Source organism: Lonchura striata, chromosome 1A (genome assembly GCF_050655825.1).
Source record: "Lonchura striata isolate lonStrDom1 chromosome 1A, ASM5065582v1, whole genome shotgun sequence".
Taxonomy (NCBI): domain Eukaryota; kingdom Metazoa; phylum Chordata; class Aves; order Passeriformes; family Estrildidae; genus Lonchura; species Lonchura striata.
The window spans coordinates 69090718-69112662 of record NC_140741.1 but is presented as its reverse complement, the minus strand read 5'-3'; the positions used below and the strand labels follow the sequence as shown (position 1 = coordinate 69112662).

The 21945-nt window shown below is 43.5% G+C and overlaps 1 protein-coding gene across 1 annotated transcript in view; it reads left to right on the top strand.

The window, feature by feature from the left end:
- The window catches only part of ELAPOR2 (endosome-lysosome associated apoptosis and autophagy regulator family member 2), a 95174-nt gene that overhangs the window by 31335 nt on the left and 41894 nt on the right, over positions 1-21945 (top strand). Inside the window, exon 2 of the mRNA XM_021531029.4 lies at positions 17690-17810. Coding sequence (XP_021386704.2) covers positions 17690-17810 — 121 coding nt within the window. The remainder of the gene's footprint in view (positions 1-17689; positions 17811-21945) is intronic.

The following is a 21945-nucleotide window of genomic DNA, read 5'->3' as shown; positions in this document are numbered from 1 at the left end:
GCTCCAGGGGCAACTCAGCCCCAAGGGGGTCAGCCACTCCTGGGTTTAATTTTGTCCTGATTTACTGCAGTAAAAAAAACAAAACAAAACAAAACAAAACAAACAAACAAACAAAAAAAAACCACAAAAAAAACAAACAAAAAAACCCCAACAAAAACAACCAAAGCAAAAAAAAAAACAACAACTCCAAAAAAAACTAAAAACCAAAGCAAACCTCCAAGCTCAGGCAGATGGCCTGTGCTGGTAATCCTTTGTTGTAATGGCTCCTGACAGAGCAGCTGTGGCTCACTGCTTCTCAGGGTTTTTCCATCAGAGAGAACAGTTTTCCTGGGATGTGAAACTTGGCTGTAGCAGTTTGCTTCACTTGGGCATCTCTCACCGAAAAGGGAATGACTTCTTTGGAAAGAGAGGTGACCCCACTCCTGCTGAGATAACCTGCCAACATGTGACTTTTTGCTTACCACTTGTGTTTATGTACTTATAAAAATATTTTTCAGCCTTTAAATTGGAAAGCTTTTGTAGAGGCTGGAGGTAAAAGACTACAGAAGCAAAACAGCTTAACAGGGCCACAGATCTTCACAAGACACTGACATGGAGGCAGTTGTGAGTTTGGGAGTCTGGTGTTGCTCGCTGGGGATTTGGTTAAGCAGTTACTTCCTTCTCTTTATGGATTTTATGGATGTATAGGTAATACTTCTGCAGGGAATCCCCAGGATTCTTCACTGGGGGTTTCCTGCAGAACCCCCCAGGTTATTTTCTTCAGGAAACCCCCAGAATGCCTCGCTGACTTTGCCATCTCTTGTGCTGGATTTCCAGTGCTGCTGGAGGTGCCAGGTGGGTAGAAAGGCTGTAACTGAGACTTGCTGCCTTTGGTTCTGTGCCTGTGTGTGTGTGAAATACTCAGCCAGTGGTGGAAGATTCATAATTATTTCTCTGTCTCTGTGCCTGGTGGTGCATAGCTGTATATTGATTTGCTGTAGCTGAGATGAGCAGACAATTACGATGTTTCATTACGAACACTGAATTATGGCATTAGGCATCCAGTTGTTTGGTGTGTGACAGGTTGGGAATAAATATGATAGGACATTGCAGGGAGATAGGCAGTATGTTGGGAAGGCATGGAGTGGCTTTGTCAGGGCTGCTTTATACCTAGGGTCTCCCTGAGTGCTGCAGGAGACCCTTAATTCACATTGATTGGGGTTATCTCTGCACTGGGTGTTACAATTAATTAGTGTGTCTCCATCTGATGTGATAAAGCTTTGGCTGGGTTCTGTGGGTTGTGCTGTAGTTGTATTCTGAGGCTTGAAAAAATCTGATTTATGCATTATTTCAATTGAGGGAAAATGTCCACTGGGCTGGTTTTGTGCCTTTTTATTTCCTTTTTTTTTTTTTTTTCTTTCCTTAGAAGCAAATGTTATTCTGGGTGGGATTTGCAGTCTCCCACATTGAAGGGATTTTTTTCTAATGCATTTTGACAAGTGGATTTTTAGCTGGAAAGCAGACTATCTCTTGTTGCATGGGTATTTCAGAGTGAAATATCCCTTGGTTTTCAACTGAGCAAACCCCAAAAGTCAAACTCTTCTCCCTCGTCCCCTCCTTCCTGCCAGCCTTCAGAGCAAGTGACTTTGACATCCTGAGTGGTTTCAGTTTAAAGTCTCTCAGTGGCAGGACTCCTCTGAGATGACATGTGCCATCCTCTGGAGGCCCCACCTTTCTCCTTGGACAGTCAGAAGAGACATTTACACTCTTTTAAATGAGGACAGCAAACTTTCAGACTCCCAGCTCAGGGTAGATTTGATACTGTTGAAATAGGTACAGTTTGTGGAGAAAAATGGAGATGTAATTATGCTATGGCTGTGCTTAATTCTGATTTTCAAAGCCAATTAAAAATATGCTTGGCTGCCACTTCAAGATATAAGCATGTCACACCCATATAACATTTCTTAATTTCTGCTGCTCTTCCTTCAATGTTGAACCTTGCTTACAGCTTCAGAGCTTACAAAATACACTGTGGTCAGTGGTGGAGGAGGCTGTGGGAACCTGTGCCAGTGGTATCCTGAGAAATGCAGAGTTCACAGTATTGGGAAATTAGCTGCTTTATATGCACATTGCTTTTCAGTATGTTATTCTTCTTTCTTTTCTTTTTTTTTTTTTTTTTGCACCTTGACTACATTAACCTTGTGCTGGCTCTGTGGGGCTGGCTGACACAAGATGGAAAGATGGATGGTGCTGGTGGCTGCCAGCAGAGGGGAAGCCTGTTTGCTCAGTGAAGGCACTAAGGCACTACCTGCCTAACTGGCTGTAGAACCCTGTGCCCCTGACTTTGTGATGAGCTTTCCTTGGCAAGAAAACAGATGGATTATCAAGAAAGCTTTGCAGAATTATAAAAGTGGGGCTAAATGTTCCTATTTTATGGCTTTTTGCAGAAGTGCTGTTTGGACTTGCCATGGTGAGGGCTGCTGTAAGATTTCCTCCCACAGTGAAAGCAGCTCCCTTCCAGCAGTCCCTCAGGCAGGATCAACACTACAGATGTAGAAAGCTCTTAACAAAGAGTTTGATCCAGTCTTTTGACCTTCAGGAGAGCTGCATTTGATCTTCTTGTGTGCCACTTGCCACAGCACTTAGGACATGATTCCAAGCTGGTGAAGAGCCCAGATGCTGTCGTAACAAGTGCCTGGATAAGAGCAAAAATATTTTGTACCTTTTACAAATAAAGACCTAAAGGTTCTGGCTTTTAGCTCCTGGGCAGAATTACATTTGGGATAAGAACACTTGTTTTCAAGTGTTTGAAGTGCTCAAAGCCAGATGGGATGGGGCTTTGAGCACCTTGGTCTAGTGTGTGGCATCCCTGCCTATGGGCAGGGAGGTTGGAAGTAGATGATTTTTAAGGTCATATCCAATCCAAACAATTTAGTGGTTCTGTGTTGGAAAGATGCTCTGAGGATAAAGTCACCAGGGTGCCCAAGCTGTGCTTCAATGTTCTGTGTCATAAGGAAGCAGATGTAAGTTAAACACTGAATTGTTGGATTTTTTTATAGACTTTGTTTTGAGATCTTAGGTCTGGAGCTGAGAAGAGCACTACAGAGTGGATGTGGACATCAGGGTTGTTCTCACCCATTTCACTGGGTGTCACCACTACCTCAGAATTTCAAATTTTCCAGTTAGGGTAGGAAAATGAACCCCTGCAGACAGATTCTGCTTTGAACATGAATTTGGAGCAAGCCTAGTGAAGCTGATTCGGAGCTTGTGTGCTGAACTTGCAGCATGCTGAGAAAACTTTTGCTTAATGGAGACTGACTTGAGCAGGGAGTAGTCTTCCCTCATATGCTGGCCTCAGGTGATGTTCCAGCTTTGGGGAGAGGCAAAGGTTTGTTCTATTCTTACAATTTAAGATTTGCCTTGAATTTTGCTTTTGTGCTTTTAGTTGATTCTCGTAGATTTTGATGTTAGGGCATGCAGCTCCCTCCCCGCTGCACGGCAGGGATGTGGAGCCTGACTGTGGATCTGTCTTGGAGCAGTGCAGCAAGCCTGAGCCTTCTGTTCTGTAAATCCCTGATTATTTACTTCCTTATGCAATGAAACTGCTGATAAACTCATGTCAGAATCTGAGCTATTGATGATCCCAAAATTGTAGAAAGTCTCTGTCTGTCAGCCCCGCTGCCAAAGCAGAAGCCATAATTGGTCTGTGCTGGTTTCAAGGTTGTTTATTCTGTTTATCTCTAACATGTTCTGCTGCCCTGCCCAGCTCTGTCCTGCAGGGCAGCGTGTGGGGCTCTGCCCTCAGTGGGATGTTACAAACATTAAATACCAGAAACTCCCTGGGCTGGATTTACAAGAACGTGCCAATATCTGTCACCTACGTTGGACAGTGTGTCCCCAGCCTGAACCAACAGAAAAATGCCAACACTACAGTGAGACATGGAGGGCATGAAGAAGGAGAAAAAGGACAAGGCACACCCAATTTCCTCCATCTTGTCCCCTTCGGACCTCTAATCTAGAATCCTAAAATTTCACTTTTGCACCTGTGCCACAGTTAATTATTACTTATATCAAACACTGAGAGCTGGTAATTCATCCTGTAAGATTGAAAACTCTTTTCCATGGACAGAGATCACAGACAGTGTTTCTGGGGGCTCTGTCCAGGGGGGTTTCTGACCCCTGCCAGAGTCCCAGACCTTCCAGGGCAGCCAGAGGGAAGCCCTGGATTCCCACAGACTCAGAGGGATTTATGTACAAATCCTGCAGCCCCAGGAGCCAACGTGACACCTCTTTCAGCCCTGTGTGCTCTCAAGCCCAGGCAGCCCTTTCTGTGCTCTCTCGTGACGGTCAGCACAGTCTTGTTTCTATTTTGAGCCTCAATTGATTAAACTTCTGTTTGCTGGGTTTTGGCTCCATTTCTCCACGTTACCTGAAAAGGAATTGAGGGAGCAAAGAGCTTTCCTGAGCTATTGTTCCTGCCTGGGGCAGCTCCAAGCAGCTTGACTGCCCCATGCAGCCGTGCTGAGGGCTGGCCAAGGGAACTGGGACAGGAGGGGACTCTGGCATCTGCTCCTTGCTGAAGGATCAGGCTGAGCTGGCTTGGCAAGGACACCAGGAAAATTCTCATTGGAATCTCTGATGTCACGAGAGAGGGAAGAGGGCTGTCATTGCCCCAGGAAAAGGGTTGTAAATTGTGTTTCCTGCTCCGCTTGCTGAAGGGTATTTCCATTCAAATCTTTTGTGACCTTTTCCTATGGGAGTTATGCACAGAAATAGGAAATAGAAATAATTAAAGGGGAGAAAGAGATTACGTGGAGCTTGTGGGGAAATATTACTGCAGCTGTTTTAGGTGGAGCTTTAGGTCACAGTCCTTAAAGGAAAAGGAAGAACCTTTGGTTGTTTCTGGTTTGTCATGTGGGTGTGAATGCCTTCATGCTTTATCCCAAGTTATGTATGGTTCCTCCTGTATTTCTGGGACATCTGTATCTGCACTTCAAAGACCTGCTCTTGTCTCAGGCCAGGTTAGGGTGGTCTGCTGGCAACAGCTCTGATTCAGAGCAGTATGTGCTTTTCCTGAAGTGTGATTTTTATCTTACCAGAGCCACAGGTTTGTCTCCAGCAGCTGAGGTGAAGCACTGAAGCCCACATGGTGCTACAAATGGGCAACTGCATTGCCCCTATGATGTGTTTCCCTCTCAATATCCATGGGGATGCTTTCCATCCAGCTCTAGATCCTTGTTTCCTTGTTTCTGACAATCCTTTGTGGCTGGTCTGAACATGTGTAGAGGTTAATTAGAGTGGAGCTTGTGTATTTGCATGTTTGTTGGGGTGCTGCAGAGACAGAGGCTGCAGAGGAGATCACGAGGCTGGAGTAGCTCTGGGTGAAGAGAATAGATTTGTAATCAACAGAAAGGAACAGATGGCTTTGGTTGCAATGCCTATATTTATATTTGATGTTAATATTCCTCCCAGAGCACCAGCACTTCAGTGATATGTAACACAACTAAAAGCATCTGGGGAGGGAGGGATAAAATAACTAGGTTTTTTGAATCCCTTGAGGAAATCCAGACATGGTTTAAGGCACGAGATTTCAATGGGTGTTAGCAAGCAGAGCAGGCAGAAGTTACCTACAATCTTCCTTCAGAGCACTGTGGGTATTGCCTTGATGTGCCCATGCCACAGACCCTGAGGAGCAGTGGTGGACCCTGGAAGGGAGCAGCATTTGTGCCCAGTGCTCTACCTGCAGCAAGATGTGTCATGAAAGGAGCTCTTTTTCAGAGCAGTTTTTGGTTCAAATGTGGGGAAAGACATCAAGCCCTTGCTCTGTCATCCTTGCTATCACTGTCCTGGTGAGGTCAATCCCATCCTTATGGCATCTTCTCATGCTTGAACATGGTGTGGGATTTACTGGTGTAGTTGGAATTGCAAACTGATTAATTCTGTGAATGCAATTACTCACCACCAGCACACAGGTGGAAGATGAAAGTTAATTCTGCAGCACCTAATTAGCTGTCATTGCTGGAAGGGTTCGAGAGCAGAGACAAGATGTTTTGTTTGTGGCTGCACCATCAGGGGATCTCATGGAGCAATGGTCAGATACCCCAAACTTCCCCCAAACCTTTGTGTTACTTTAACAACCTTTTGTCATTCTGTTAAAAGATAAACAAGAAGCTAGAGTCTCCGTGGGTGTAAATCAGTGTGGCTCTGCAGGCAGCAGAGCTGTACCAAATTTTATCAGCCAAGGGGAGATGGAGCTTGTGGGTTAAGTGATGACAGAATTATCCTTGTGTGAGTTGCTATGTGTGCATACAGAAATGCACAAGCAGGTGTGTACGTGCCCACACACTCCTTATAGGTGGCTGATTTCTTTATTTGCTTGTATTTAGTGCACCTTGGAGGCTTTACCTAGACAAGAGTCATAAATGAAATGTCATCAGATCGTTAACACATCCCCGTCTTGTTAACAAATAATCGTATGATTTACAGTTAAAGAAGCCAGTTGAAAGACACGCTGAGTAATATTCCAGGTCCCCTGGCATGTGCATATATTAGAAATCCATGTGATACAAAGCACAGGGCAAAAATGATTGATAGCAGGTTACAGTGCTCTTCATTACAGTGAATTAATTGATCACGTCTAGCAGATTTTCCTCCCAGTGGAATCGCTGGATATTGGACATGTCTTTCTCATTTCTCTTCTATCCTCTCTGTTGGAAACAAGCCAGACAGTTTTATACCATCATTCAAATTTATTTGTGACCTGAGGAAGTTGTGTTGCCCTTGAGACAGTTAACTTTTTAACTTTCAGCTAAAAAGTTTGCTGGTATTTTAGGACATACAGGTATGGATGTTATAAAAAGTTTTCTGATAAGGTGGAACTCCTCAATCCAGTCCTGGCAGCTGGTCCCACCTGAGAGCTGAGATGAAATGTTTTTCCTGATGCTTGAACTGCTCTTGTTTGACTGGCATCCTATTCTAAACCAAGCACACTCGAAAGATATTAACCAGCACTGTTTTCCATAATCCTGAGCAGTGGAAGACAAAAGCAAATGCTTGCAGGGAGTATCCCTTCAGCCTAGGGATGGGACTTCAAGTGACAGATGACAGGGATATGATGGTAGGAAACTTGAGTGGGAAACTTCTGCTGCTTTCTGTGCCATACTATTTCACATCTTATTCCCTCTTTCTAGTAGGTGCTTTTGGTGGCTTTTTTATGTATAATGACCTGTCTGAGTTAGAGAACATGTTATTAGCCTGCTGTTTTTACAAGCTATCTCCTGGCAGAAATATCCTCTTTATTGCACTTGTGACTGGCCTATTACAGAGTCTTAAATGTAAAGAAAAAAAGTGCTCCAAGCTTTCCATTTCCCAGAAGCCATGCAGACAGTGGGCAAAATACTGTGGGATTGCATTAGTAAATTCAAATCTATTTTGTGGTTTTGCTCTTTGCCAGTGGATAAGGCAGTTAATATATGTTTAAGGACTTAGCTTCTGGATTCCACTCCTGACCTGTCTCAGTATTTAGCCTCAGATAAGACAATATAAAGTGGTCAGGTTCCCAAAATAATTTGTGGAGAAATGTATCATCTCCAGGTGTTCCAAGTGAGATTATACTTGAAAGGCAGGTAAGTGAACCCTTCTCTGAGACTCCTCAAGCAAGCCAGCAGCTGATGAAGTAGGACTACACCTACGCCCATGATAACCTTCCTGTGCATTGTAAAGAAGACCCAACCATGTTTGCCAAAGGATTTCATGTCTCCTGCCATTTTTACAAGGTGCCATTTGCTACATCCATCTCATGCTTTATCTGAGATGTGTTACAGCCCTCACTCCCCTGTCTCCAAATCACCCAAGTCAAGCTATGGGGAACAGGGTGGGAGGTTTAACTCCTCCTTTCTCCTTTAGGAAAAAAATATTTTAGGTCTTAAGATACAATGCAAACATGTATCATCATGTCTACATTTCTTCTTGATGGCTTTCCTGCAAGTTGTTTTTTGTAAAGTGGGGATAGGAGGTTTTGAAAAAGGAACCAGCATTTCACCAAAGATGCAGATAAAGCACAAAGCTTATTCTCTTAACTTTCAATTTTCTATGGTCTGACTGGCATTAAAAAGTCTTTCTTTGATGAAGATTTGTAAGGCTTTGTTGCTAAGAACCAGAATATGCATTTGGAAATTCTATTGAGTGGCTTTGGAGATGTGTATCCCTAGAGACTGTGTTAATTTCCATATTCATTAAAATGTTCTGTGGTGCCTGAGAGACCCAAACCCTTGAATAATAAAGCTGTGGAAGCTGGAAAAGAAGACACCAGGATTAAGGAGTACTTTTGCCATCATTTTAATCCAGTCTAAGTCTGTATGAGCAATAGGTCACTCCTGTTCCTGATTGAAATGCTTTTCTCTCCATCTTTCTGCCTTGGCCACCCATTACCTCTCCTTCCTGTGTCCACAGCAGTGCTGACACAGTGTGCAGGGAGCTGTTCTGCTGAAAAAGGAGAAAAACTGACTTTATGATGGATCAGGTTCTTTTTAGATGTAGTGCTGACACAAGGGAAAAGAAAAATGTGGTTTGGGACAGGCAAACTGCTCAACACTTCTTATTAGCTTATTAAGCCATCACTGGGTGGTAAATGCAGTTTGTCTGGCTGAAAATAATCTTTTCGATGGCCATTTTGTGCCATCCCGTAGAATTCTCTGATATGTCCTTCCATGAAATTCAATGGGATTATTTTAGAAGGGAGAAAAGTTTTTGCCTTCTCTAGAGCTTCACTTGGAAGGATGACAATGACCATTACCTGTTATTGAAACAACATCAGGGTGATGAGTTCATGAGCTGGTTAACTGTGGCTCATCCTGCTGTCCTTTGAAGTGAATGGATATCTTTTATTGACTCAACTGGGCAACAGATAAGGCCCTGGATGAAAGAGACAGTGTTTTACTAGAGGCTACTTGTTTCTGCAGGTTGCAAAAATAAATAATCCCAGACACTTTCAAAGATGGCTAGGGTTGGGCTGCACATAGCTTTTTTGTGAAGTTTTATTTAAAAGAAAAATAAATTTCTCATAGTCAAAGGGCTGCTGCTGACCTGACCTCTTCAGGCTGAAAATGGTCGCTGAAAAGAAAAATAAGGTAATGACAATAAAAACTCCCCTAGCCACTACTAGACTGCTGCTTAAAGGGATTTGGCAAAGGCTGAAGAGGTGTCAGAGTGAGAAAGTACCATCTCTGTTGGAAGATGACAGCCTCTGACCTGGCTGGTGTCCTGTGAGGCTGGAGAATTCTGCACTGATTCCATCCAGAGGCAGGGTGCCTGACAGCCAAGAGAAGAACTGTTCAGAGCACAGCCCTGCAGTTTTTTGCAGCTGATGTTGTGTTACATGGGAATGCACTGTCCTTAAGAAACTATCTTCAACAAATCATGTAATAAACATATATAAATGTGCAGCAGAGTAAATGTGATTTCTTGGAGGGATGCAGCCAGCCCTTGAGGCCAGCCATGCTCTCTGAATCTCTTTATATGCTGAAATGGTACCTTTTGGGCCGCACTTTTCAACAAATAAACCCTTCACCCCTAGATATTTCTCCGAGCTCTTCTGCTCAGCTCCCTGGCTGATGATATCTGCTTCATTAGCTGCCTGATGAATGGTCTGAGTACATTAGCATCGTTTTATCGAGCCAATAACTACGAGCTTCACCCTGCAGAGCTGTGCAATATCCATCACTGGGAGGTTGCTAAAAGGTTAGGCAAACTTCTGTCAGGAGTGGTTTAGGTGTGGGGGGCAGGAACATGGACTAAATGGTTTCTGAAACGCCCTTCTAACTCTGCAATCTCTTAATTTTAAACCCTGATGTAGTAATACACATGATTTTTATGTCCAGCATCTCTGGGAAGCTCTGGAGGTGGGCTGGAAGCTGTTCAGAAGCTGCACCAACACATTCAAAGTGTCCATGGCAGCCCAGCAGGTGACAGCTGGTGCAGCAGGAAGGATCAGCAAGGGCTTGCCCCACCTAACCTCAGGCACTTGTGTGGAAAGGAGTCTATCCAAACTCTGCAGCTGTGGAGGGACAAACGGATGCAGTCCCTGTGTCCTGCTCTGAACATCTGGGATATGCTGGAGCCACCTCCTGGTTATCTCTCTGGTGCTCATCATCCCATGCTGCAGCAGGTTCACCAAGAGCAAAGGAAGTCCTTTGGCCTGGTTTGTGTGAGAGTTCAATGCCTTCTTCATTTCCAGTGGGACGCTGTATTCATCCAAGCACTTTTTTATCAGTTGTTGTTGGTAAACATTGCTAAGGGTTGTCCCTGTCTTTCTCCTGCTGACAGAGCTGCTCGTGGCTCTCTGAACTTCACCCATCATTCTGCAGACATCTGTCCACTGCAGGTCACTCTGCTCACTGGCCTAGGACTGGACATTTATTTTAACACCTTTGGGTTAGAATTCTGGTTTAGATTTAAATAGGTTATATAAAAACTTAGTAAAATGTCATTTATTCTGATTCCTTGCAAATATTGATGATATATTTTTGCTGGATTCTGGCTTTCATTCAGTAAACCTCTTCAGTTCATCTTTAATTTGCAGATGGCTTTGGCAGTGTTCCAACCTCAGCTTCTGGTGATTGAAACCTGGTGCATGAATTAGATTTAAGATGCAAATAGCCTGATTTTGAGAAAGTCTGAATATATGCAGCTGCCTTGTGAAGTTCAAAGTAATGCATTAGGGCTGGGATTCTTACTGCCAAAACAGCCTCAAATGAATTAGGGGTCCAGAAAAGAGAAATGTGGCAGAATACACATAAATGTCTTTAGGAATTTGGGGATTTAGGAATAATTGAAAGCCTGGCTCAAATTTTCAGCTGAAAATCACTGAAATAAGTAATTTCAAAGGAGATTAAAGAGGAATGTGCTCATGTTGGGGAGGAGTGCAGAGCTGGGCATTAGGTCTGGAGGAGTGATGTGACAGCCCTGCTGTCTCAAGGGTCTGTTGCTTCCTCATGGGCTGGGGTGATAGGAGCACAGAGGGGCAGCAGGGATATTTGGGATAAAATTACAAATAATGAGCGTGGTAAAAGAGGAGGAAGGGCTAGAAGCTCAAACCTAACAAGAAATGGGAACTTGCCTCTCTTTTTCAAGGCTCGAATTAGAAGTGGCTGATAAGCAGCCCTTGAAAGCTCTGGAGTTGTCTCAAAGTGTTGAAAGCATAGTCCCTGAGTGTGCTAGTGCAATGGATGCCAGACATGGGAAACAGCCACGCAGGGAGAATGCCACGTCTCTGCATCTGCTGTCTTTTGGGGTGACATTTCTTGGTGTAGCAGGGAAGTGAAAATGTTGACTCATTTTCATTGAGATTAGTCTGGGGGGAATCGCATCAGTGCTCAGTGAGGTTGGGTTCCCTTCTTATCTCTGCCTGTAGCCATTCTTTCCTTAAAAGAGGCTTCTATTTGTGAGGAGGGCTGAGGGTTTTTTTAATAAATACACAACTAATCCCTACTGTACATGTAAATATAGACAGCACAGAGGTCTGTAAAGATTATGGATGCCCCTTTTGGCAAGCAGGATCTTTTAATAGCATTGTGTGCAGTTAATCGGGTTAAGGAAAAGTATCTGCAACAAGAAATCCATGTTCAGGGGAGTAAGTGTCAGACCTCTTGAGAGTTTTTGGTTAGTAATATTTGCCAGGTAGCATAGAAGAGTTTTTTCGGTTTTTTTTTTTTTTTTTTTTTTTTTTAATTGTCTCAGTGTTGTCTGTGTTGGAAAACAACAGGAGTAGAGCAAACTGTTAAATTGCAGGAGCCTTTTGCTATTGTGTTTCATAACAGGTATGGTAAATGCTCTTTGCTCCTAGGCTTCATCCAGTATTTTCTGCCCAGACTGAGTGTTCAGTGCATTGGGAACTGGTTGCAAGGCCTTGTGCCCTCTTTGTTCTTCGGTTCTAATTAAGTGGAAGGAGTGCAAGGCATCTCCCATCTATGTGAAACGCAGGAATCAAGAAATTGGTGCAGAAAAATAGGAAGGGCACTGAAGAGGGTGCTGCTCTTTGTTATGGAGAAAGCTCATTGCTACAGGGGTTGTCTGGAAGAAAGCTCTCTAGTCAATGGAAAAGAAAACAATACTTGTAGAGTTTCAGAAATGCCCTGAAATAGGCATTTACTTTCAGACAGAGGATCTGTGCCCTGAAAATGCCGTGTCAATCAACTCTTGTGGAGGACTGTGAGATGTCTAGCTCAGATCTCAGATGCAGAGATCTGGAAACATCTCACATTACATGCACTGGGCCTGGGGACTGGGGAGCTGGGCAAGGAGGGACACTTGGTACCACTTAAAGTGAAGACAAGAATTGTGTGAGATGAGGGTAGTGGAGCTGCAGGGGACACGGGGTGGGACACTCCTTGCTGAAGTGTTGCTCAGCCAGCTCCTGGTGGGCTGGGAGCTGGGGAAGGGCTGCAGGGCAGGAGGTGTGGGTGCTCCAGGGAGCCAGGAGATCTCTGCTGGAGCTTTGCACAGGATGTGTGCAAGGGTGCTGAGCCCACACCATTGATCCTGCATTGATGGGTTTTGAGCATAGGGTGCTGGAAAAATTCTGTTGTGTTTTCCTCCCCCAGCAGAGCTGTGACCAGTGCACCACCTCTTTGACGTCATGTGCATGCACAAGGGCTTCTTTTTTGTGCAGGGTGTCCTTCAAAGAGAGCATGTCTAGGTCAGAGAGTTTCTCATTACAGCTTTGCATGGTATTGCTGATGTGATTTCACTGATTCTCCAAGAACAATAAAGCAAAATTCAGCACAGGGTAAAGCAAACAAAAAAGATGCCTATTTTTGGGAGCATTTTTCAGGTTACTATTAACCTTTCATTTGAAATTTAATGCTGAGGACTACACATTGATCCTGAGCGGTTTCTTGGAACAGCATCAATTTTCCATTTAGAAAATTGCATTTTTTATAAGTTTAATTCTATATGGGATGTTGTTCATTTTTTTCCTGAGAGGCACTTTCCAATGGAAACTTCCTCTTTGGGTCTGAAATTCAAACCAGTTCTGTCAAACCCTAGGAATTATGATCAATAAACTAGGAAATGCTATAGGAAATTATAGCTGAACTAGGGGAGGGACATATTTGGAAGATGAAGGCCAAGTGCAGAAAAGTAATAAAACAGAGTCAGAATTACAGTTAAAATTAAAACAGGCCTGTGGCCAAATGTATAGATACTGTATGTGTGGATGATAGTGGGAAGAAATATTGAAAGCAAAGCCAAAGTAGTAGCTGGCAACAGAAAACAACTGGCAATGGATTTGCCATGAATTCACTTCAGAGAACTGGTGGGTGAAGAAATTTTTCTGTCATGGGGTTGGAAGTAGACAATTTTTAGTGTTCCTTTCAATGTAAGCCATTCTATTATTCCATGTGGAAATCCCAAAATTTCTCATTTTTCCAAGAGGAACAAAGGTGTTGTAAATGTGCCACGGTGCTGTGGTGGTTCCATGGTCAGCCTTCTATCTTTGGAAGTTCAAACTCCTGAGGCAGATCAGAAGCTCTGAGCCCGGTGGGCAGCACAAATGGGCAATTTCCAGGAAACATTCCCGCAAACATTGTGTGTGATGGAAGCTGTGGGTGCTGCAGCCCAGGTGTGCTTCCAGCTCACAGGGATGGATTGAGAATTTTCGGGGCCTGAGGGCACCACTGTGGCTGTTAAACCAGTTTGAGGTGCTGGATCATGCAGCTGAAGTACAGGTTCCTGCTTCATTCACCCACCATGAGGAGCCACGCTAGTGAATTTAAAGCTGGAGTTGGGAGCTGCTGCCATGCCTGTGGTGCAGCACAAATGTATTGTGGTTATAAAAGATGGATACAGCTGGGCCCTCAGTGTTTGCTTCGTAGAATCATTGAATCACAGAATGGTTTGTGTTGGGAGGGGACCTTAAAGATCTCATGCCAAACCCTGTGGCACAGGCAGGGACATCTTCCACTGTGAGTTTGTGGGTTTTAAGTTGGGCAACTCTTTGAGTGCTTCTTTGGTGGGGGGAAACTTTCTTGAAGCAGATCTTTGTTAGGAAAAGCAGACTCACAGAACTTTTTCGGTCTTCAGGTTCTTGTTTTATTGTTATCTTATCATGACTTCAGCACACTGTCTGCACCCAGACTTTGCATTCAGGAAAACAGCACAAAAATGGCTAACAACCTCGTGTTGCAAGGCCTTTTAAGTTTAATAAAAAACTAAACTACCCAACTAAGAAGTGACACCTAGATTATTTCCCTTTTTAACCCAATAACTGACTCCTAGAGACCCACAATGCAGATTTTTCTACCTAATTGCAAGATGCCACTTAAACCTAAGAAGAAGAAGGAAGAAGAAGAAACTCAAGACAACACCCTGTACCCTTTATCTTGTATCTATCTACAATATGCTAAAAATCTTAACACCTAAATTTCTCACCCATGTGACATACTAAACTACAATTTATTTGACACTTTTGTGGTTTCTACTTTACTTTGAAGCTATGGAAGTTTTCTCCATGAACGAGGGTCAAAGTCAGTGCTTTCTTGGGAGTCAGAGCAGCCCAGGGCAGACAGGGAGATATTCCCCTTGCCCTGGGTTCCCACATTCCATGATCCCAGGTTCTCAAAGCCCCATCCAACCTGGCCTCAAGCACTTCCAGGGATGAGGAATCTACAGTTTCTCTGGGTAATTTTTTTTTTTCAGATTTGTTGCAAGAAGGTTGGAACTAGATCTTTAACGTTCCAGCCTAGACCATTTTGGAATTCTGTGATCCTCTGACTCTAAGAGAGTAGCATTTGTAGCTGGCAGAGATTTTTGGAGCTATGCATTTGTGCGCAATCAAAGGCCAAAGTTAATTTGAAGAGTCCTCAATACAGTCACTTAGCAGACAAACAGCCCTGTCCATAGAGGTGTTTTCAGACAGAAAGCTCAGTTGAAATTCAGATAGAAAACAAACGAATAAAAAACCCCACCCCAACCACTCTTCCACAAAGGAACTGATCATAGTACACGGAAAAGTAATGGAAAACCACAGAATTCTTTTTTTGCTGTACAAACTTTTTGAGGCTTGTGGCTCCTCTGTGGACACAGCTACACACAGGGATGGGATGATCAGAGGGAATGACATGAGTTGGGTCCATCTCTCCAGGAACCTCACCTGGCTGGTTAAAGCAGGAGTGGGATGTGGAGGGATGGAAACTTGACTCATCTGCCTGAATATGGAAGGAGAGCAGAAGCCTTTTATTCTTCATATTTTTTGTTAGTGTCCTGAATTTTAAATCTCTGTTGATAGTTGACAGTTATCCAACCATTAGCTGGGATGTTTCTTCACTGCATGTGTCCCTCACAGCTGCCCCACTTTTGGGACCTGCTTTGGCTGCAGAGGGATTGCATTGCTGGCTCAGTGTCACTGAAACATGCTTTGAGAGGAAAAGAGGCTATGAGAGCAACCTGGATTGTTGACACCAAACTGCTCGCTGTAATTTTTTAAAATCTGATATTAAATAGAAGATGGATCTGAAAGTAAGTCAGAGTCTGAGCACTTCAATATCCTTGTCTTTACTTCACTCCAGTCTTGCATATTTAATTTAATAGATACATTTTTTTCTTATGTCATATGAACTAGGAGATGACTATTACACTTGTGTATTCTGGTTGCCTTATGGCAGATTACATACTGAGATGATTCGGGAATATTTTTTTAAAGTATTCCTGAAAGATTGCATAATGAGATGAAAGGGGGAAAATACATATTATAATTGAGTATATTTGTAGAGTTGGCAGGGTGTTATATCATATTTCCTGTGTTGCTCTGGGTTTGGTTTTTTTGAGACAAATAGTTTTTGTGCTGCGAGTTAGGACTCTAAACCATTCATTGAACTACAGAGATAATTATTCAGCATGAAAATATTAATTCCAGAGAAATCAGATTATTATTTGCACCTGGATGCAAAATAACAAAGGCTTTAATGATGTTTAGGTAGAACTTTATTAACATCTGAATATCTCTGGAGAGCTATGGTAACAGTAGGAGAAGTATTAAACTCAGTATTGTTTGTTTTTCTGCAAGTAAATGAGGAGAATTGGAAGTCTTCTCCATGCGAGAATATTTGCAGGAATTAACTAATCTATATCAGAGCCAGCATGGATCAACTCTTGTCCACCTGGTCCCCCTTCTTCTGCTCCATCATGTACAATGTCAGTTGCAAGGAAAGGAGCAGGAGAAGACTCCCCCTAAAATAATCCCTGTGTGCACAGAGTAGCATCTCCTAGCGCATCAGAATAAGGGCCTGATGTCTGCAGTGATGGCAGGGAGGCAGATTTCTGCTGCCCCTTGGGTGGGGTGTGCTGTGGTGAGAGTGAGCAGCAGCTGAAGAGCTCTTGTGCTTGGGCTGCAGACATGGCTGCTGCCTCCCCTCCTTGGTTCATGGCCAGTGCTGCCTGGAGAAGACACAGAAATTGAAAAGAGCCCACCAGACTTTATGGATCACCACACCAGGCTGCTCCAAAGCTTCTTAAACATCGAGCCTGTGGCTAAATTTTCCTTGGTACCATGCTTTTTGGTGGTACTTTCATGGGCCAGGAAGGGATGTGCAGTGTTGGAGGTGGGGTTCCCTTGAGGAAATGAAGACGACTCCATCCAAGTTAAGTGGCTCGTTTTCCTCTGTAGCCAGTGGGGAGAAAGAAGTGTTTCTAGGATGTATTATCTCCTTGTCCCCTCTGCAACTGGCATCTAAAATAGATAACCTTGGTTAACTGCAGAGGGAGCTGGAGGTGGCTTTGTCCATATGGAACCATCTTATGGAGCTTGTCAGGGTGTGTCATTTGAACATGGGTCTGTTCCCTCGGAAGAAGGTTACTCACCATTTCTGCCAGCTCCACCCAAACTGGTTGAAGAATGAGATGTTGCTGAGGTTTTTTTTAATCATAAACTTCTGGTCTATGAATTTGAAAACAGAGCTATACACACAAAACTAAAAATGTAATTAAATGTGACTCTAGATTTTATGTGGGATCTGAGTCAATACTATTAATAAGACAAATAGCTAATATTCTTTCCTAGCTAATGCTAGGAAGTTTCTTACTCTTTTTCACTGAATCTACCCAGGGCTTATTTCAGTCCCAGCAACCACAGGACTGATCTCCCCACACGCCAAAATTCTGCCTTGAGGTACTCCTCAGAGCTGACCCTGGATGACATTTTCAGAGGTATCCCAATACCAGGTTTATCTGCCCTAATTTGCCTGGGATTCCTCTGAAGCTGACAAAGAGGGAAAGGCACTTGCAGGAGGAATCATTATATCTATCTTACACATTCAGCCTATCATGGGATGACTTGTACTCAGGTGTGGCTTGCTCTATTGATCACAGAGGAAGCCTCCTTGGCTGCTGTAGATCAGATACTGTGATGGACAGAAATTTTCCACCAATCCTGCTCTAAGAGACTGGGAAAAATATTCTAGTGGAATCTGCCTCCTGTCTATCAAGTGCTTTTGCAAATCCCACCTCCTGCCCGAGCATTTGTGCTGCACAGCATCTGATGAGAGCCGTGCTTGCTCTGTGATGATACATGGCACTCATCAAAGCTGCACAGCGTGTTCCACGCCAGCCACTTCCTCTCTGGTTTAATTACAACTGAGTTTGCTAATCCCAGTCTTGATTAATGAGCTTAATATGCAAATGTTATGATGAAACTGAAACTCTTTGTAATTGCTTGCAGACAGATTACCACTTTGAGTACACGGAGTGCGACAGCAGCGGCTCCAGATGGAGGGTGGCTGTCCCGAATCCGTCAGCGGAGTGCTCTGGACTACCTGACCCTGTGAGAGGGAAGGAATGCAGTACGTTGTGACTTTTCATTTTACAGACTGCTACTGGCTTTTTGTGCTATTTACATTGTAAATAGGGCTGTCACTGATGTCTGGAGTTTCCCTGAGTCGTCCTTCCCCTCCAACCCAGCTTTCTCTCTCCTGGAGATGTGGAGCAGGGATTGTCTTTGCAGTGTATCCATGAAAGTCACTGCTACAGATACCCTTTTATGCTGATTCACAGACAAGGCACATCTATGACAGCACCCCCTGAAGAGCTGTGGTTGCTTGCATTTAGCTGCCCTGCTCTTCAGTTCTGCAGCTCTCCAGTCATTTATAGCTGTATTGGCCAAAATGGTGACCACCAGTGGTCAAACTGTATTTGCATAGTGTCCACATTCTCATTACTTCCATTATTTAGCTAATTCATAAGCTGAATGCATGAGGAATGGTAAATGTCTTATTTGCCTGAGTATTTTTATGATGAATCTCCTGCATTTTATTTATTTATGCATTTATTTTTTAACAACTTGGAGTATTTTCATATCACTTGGTTCTGCTTTTTTTTTTATGTTGAAACACTTCTTTGCATCTGGGGGATATAAACAAACTGCTGCTCTGCAAACACATCCCTCACTGTTTCGTAGCTTCCCAGTCTGAATATTCTTTCCCATCACACTTTGCTCTAGCAATTCTCTCCACAAAAGATCCTAGCAGTAATTTATACCAGGGGGTATAAATTATTGTATCTGACAAACAGGATGAACAGTGGCAACATCTTTTCAGTTCTATTGCAGCAGATGTCAGATTTATTCACTTCTGACTCTGCTCCTCTAAAGGTTTATTTTCATTTCTCTGTGTTCCAGTGTGAGGTACGTAAATGTTTTCTGTAGCAGTGTTGATCACTGTAAGGTGTCTGACTGCTTACAAGCATCATTTGAGAATGTGTCATTCCTGGTATTTGGATTTAGTTTCCAGGGTTTTAAATGTGGAATCTCTGTATGTCCTTAGGATGTGCTTTTTCAATTACAGAAATATAGACCTGAGAAGCACCTCAGATGACCCCCTTATTCACCCTCCAGCCCAAATGGCTGTAGTAAAAATGACTGTCATTCATGGCTGATATTTGTCTGGATTGTTTTCAGTCACCTCTTGTGATGAAGAGCCCAGAAGCTCTCCAGATATTTGCTCATATATTTAGTTCTTTCCATTTTCCTTCCTGTTAAAGATTTTTCTGCTGTTGAATGCCCCTTGTAATACTGCAAGCCTATCACTTTTTGCTGCCTGCACTATAAAGGAGCAGGTAGTTTTATTTCTTCTGCTGCACAACCACTTTTGGTGTACCCTGGAGGACATAGGTATAACTATTTTTTTGTGACATACATTATTTCTTCTTAAATCTTGTGATAAATGGTCTAAGTCCAGCAATGTTACACTATCCTCAACTTTCTGCTACAGATTTTGACAAATGGTTCACTTCCCTCTTCATCTTCTATTGTTTGTGCCTCTTTCTGGTCTTAAATCAATTCCAATGAGAATTCAGCTGGTTTATAACAATATCTGGCCCCTGCTAGACAAGGTGAAAAATTTTCCCAGTAGACAGGCTCTGATATTATACACCAAAATACTGAATTCTCTTAAATACACTGGAAAACTCATCTCCTTCTTGTAGAGTTGCTGTTAAATCCCACAGCAATTCAGCTGGTTTGAGAAGCAATCAGATATTTGACTTTTTTACTGAAGCCCTCAGATCCCATCTCCCAGGGCTCTTGGAGTTCTATCTCTTTTTTCCTGTCTGTAGTAAATTAATTGGCAGCAGGGGCTGTCTGGCTATGTTCTGATGGCAAAAGTAATTTTAGGTTTTCTCATGTCTCAGTCTTTCAGCTTTTGCTTAAAGAATGACCAATATTTCAGCCTGAAAACATGAATATGTCAGCAGCAGTCGGTCACTGTAGGAATGTGTAGGGAACAACTTTCACTTTCAGCTTGGTTAACATAGTGGTTTTTACTGTAAAATATTTTAACCACCATAGAGTTTGGCTGATAGTCCATTGTCCAGTGTGTGGGATAAACTGGGAGAGGCACCTTTTGAAAAGTGACTGCCCCACAAATCTCTAGAGTTTTCACATGGGGGTCTGCTGTTGATGATGAGTTGTGTTGAAGATGCTGACAGGTATCTCCTTGCAGTCTTGTCATATTCTCTATGCTGGTGGCCTCTGTCTCATCTGAAAATACAGCAGCTGTACCAAGGACATCTTACACTAAAAGCATACATTTCTGCAGCCTAAGGAATACAAAATGTTCTGTAAATGAGGCTTCTACAAGTTGTGTTCTTAGTGGATTGTGTGCAGAGTGAGATTTGTGCTGCAGGCTTGGCCAGGCCACATTAACAGCTCCTTGGGATGCCTTCCTTCTCTCTTAGGCCTGGTGCTATTTTATCCCAAGGTCTATCAAGAAATGCCAGAACTATGCCATATCCTCTGAGATGAATCTTTCTGGTCTTTCTACTAAATTTATTCAGATTCTTGTACATCTCACAGGTCCTACCCTGTGCCAGGACATAGGAGCTGGGGCTCATTTTAGCTTTTGGTAGAATCCTGGAGTCCCCTCGGGGTTCTCTTTGGTCCTTCAACCTGCAGAATCAGGGCCTACAGTAAAATCACACTGGGCAGGACAATTTCCAGCTTCCTCCTTCCAGAGGTCTGCTATCTTCAGAAGTTCTGTTCAGCATCTATTAGTCCTGAGATACCCTGTGGCTAACTATGTCTCTGCTTTTAAGAGAGGGTTGCACGTGTATAGCAGTTGCAGTTGTGAAGCAGCAGGAGCTCTTAGGGCTTTTTTTAATTGTTTCCTTGAGGTTGGTAGAGCTCTCAGTGGACACAATGGTATGAGGGAATCTGTATGAGAAAGTGAGTGTTTTTGGAACACATCTGCCATCACTGCTGACTTCACAATGTTTGCAGTTGTTTTCATCTACTCAGAAATGCTGCTGCTTGAGAATATCTGCCACTGATCTTTACTGCTCCCTGAAAAGAGAAGTGATGTGCAGGCTGTCATTAATTTTGAATCCTGAGAATACTGTGCCAACCTCTCCTTCTTCCAAATGCTCAGCAGTCGCTCTCTTTAAATTGTGCCTGAACTAGAAATTTGAAAGATGGTATAACAATATGTTAAATGTCTCCTGCGTTGTAAATACGTCTAGACTGTGGCCTCCAGTGGAGTGGAAAGACACTTGAGATTGCTAAAAATGTGTTAGCCCAGGTGCTTCCCATATCTGGAGCAATTGGACTGTGGCATCAGAGCTCAGTCGGTGTCTTGAGATGTGCTCATTTCCAGGATGTTGTGTTTTACTGCTTTCCATTTGAGTGAAACCATTTAAAATTAGGTTGGATGCTTCTGTGCTCTGCTGCATTTTGAAGCACACAGTGACCTGCAAATCACAGCTGACTGTGTCCTGCTGAGCACAGCCTCAACATTCCCTGAAACTGCTGTAGGCTCCGAAACCTGCCAGAATTCTACCCTGTTTTTGAGTCTTCAGAAGCTTAATCAGCACAGTTTACCTGCAGAGAAGACAGTGTCCTCTGAGAAATACTCATGGGGTGTGTAGTAGAAAGGGCTGTCATATTTTGACTGCTTTGTGACCTGGTTACTAGGAGAAGGATTTTTACACTTTTTTCTTTCCATGAGCACAGAGCAGCACAATGATCCACCTTCCCCTCCTGCTACCCTCCTGCCCTCCACATCTCTCCCATGTAGGTGGTAGGTGGGAAGGAAGGAGGCTCACACGAGAGGTTTTTGTGGTGCTATAGGAAGTTCTGCTATGCAGTGACCCAGATATGTGAGGGAAGCTGCAGCAGCAGCTCTGCAGTTGCAAGGCACTGGGACAACATGCCCTATTCTGTATTTCACTCCCCTCTGTTTTTTTCTGTCCTCCTTGCTCTATGGAGCTGCAGTCATCACCACTTTCAGCCCCTGCAGCCTGTGTTTCCCCATTCAGTGTGGTGTGGTACCTCAGTGGGGTGGGATAGGTCTGGACAGGCCATGGCATGGCCACACCAGACTGCTTGGGCACCACTCTCAGGTTTCTGTTTGTTCAGAGCTGAGTCACATTTTTGATGCTGCCACATCATGGTTGCAAGGGTTCCTGTGAAGAGATGCATTAAACGTC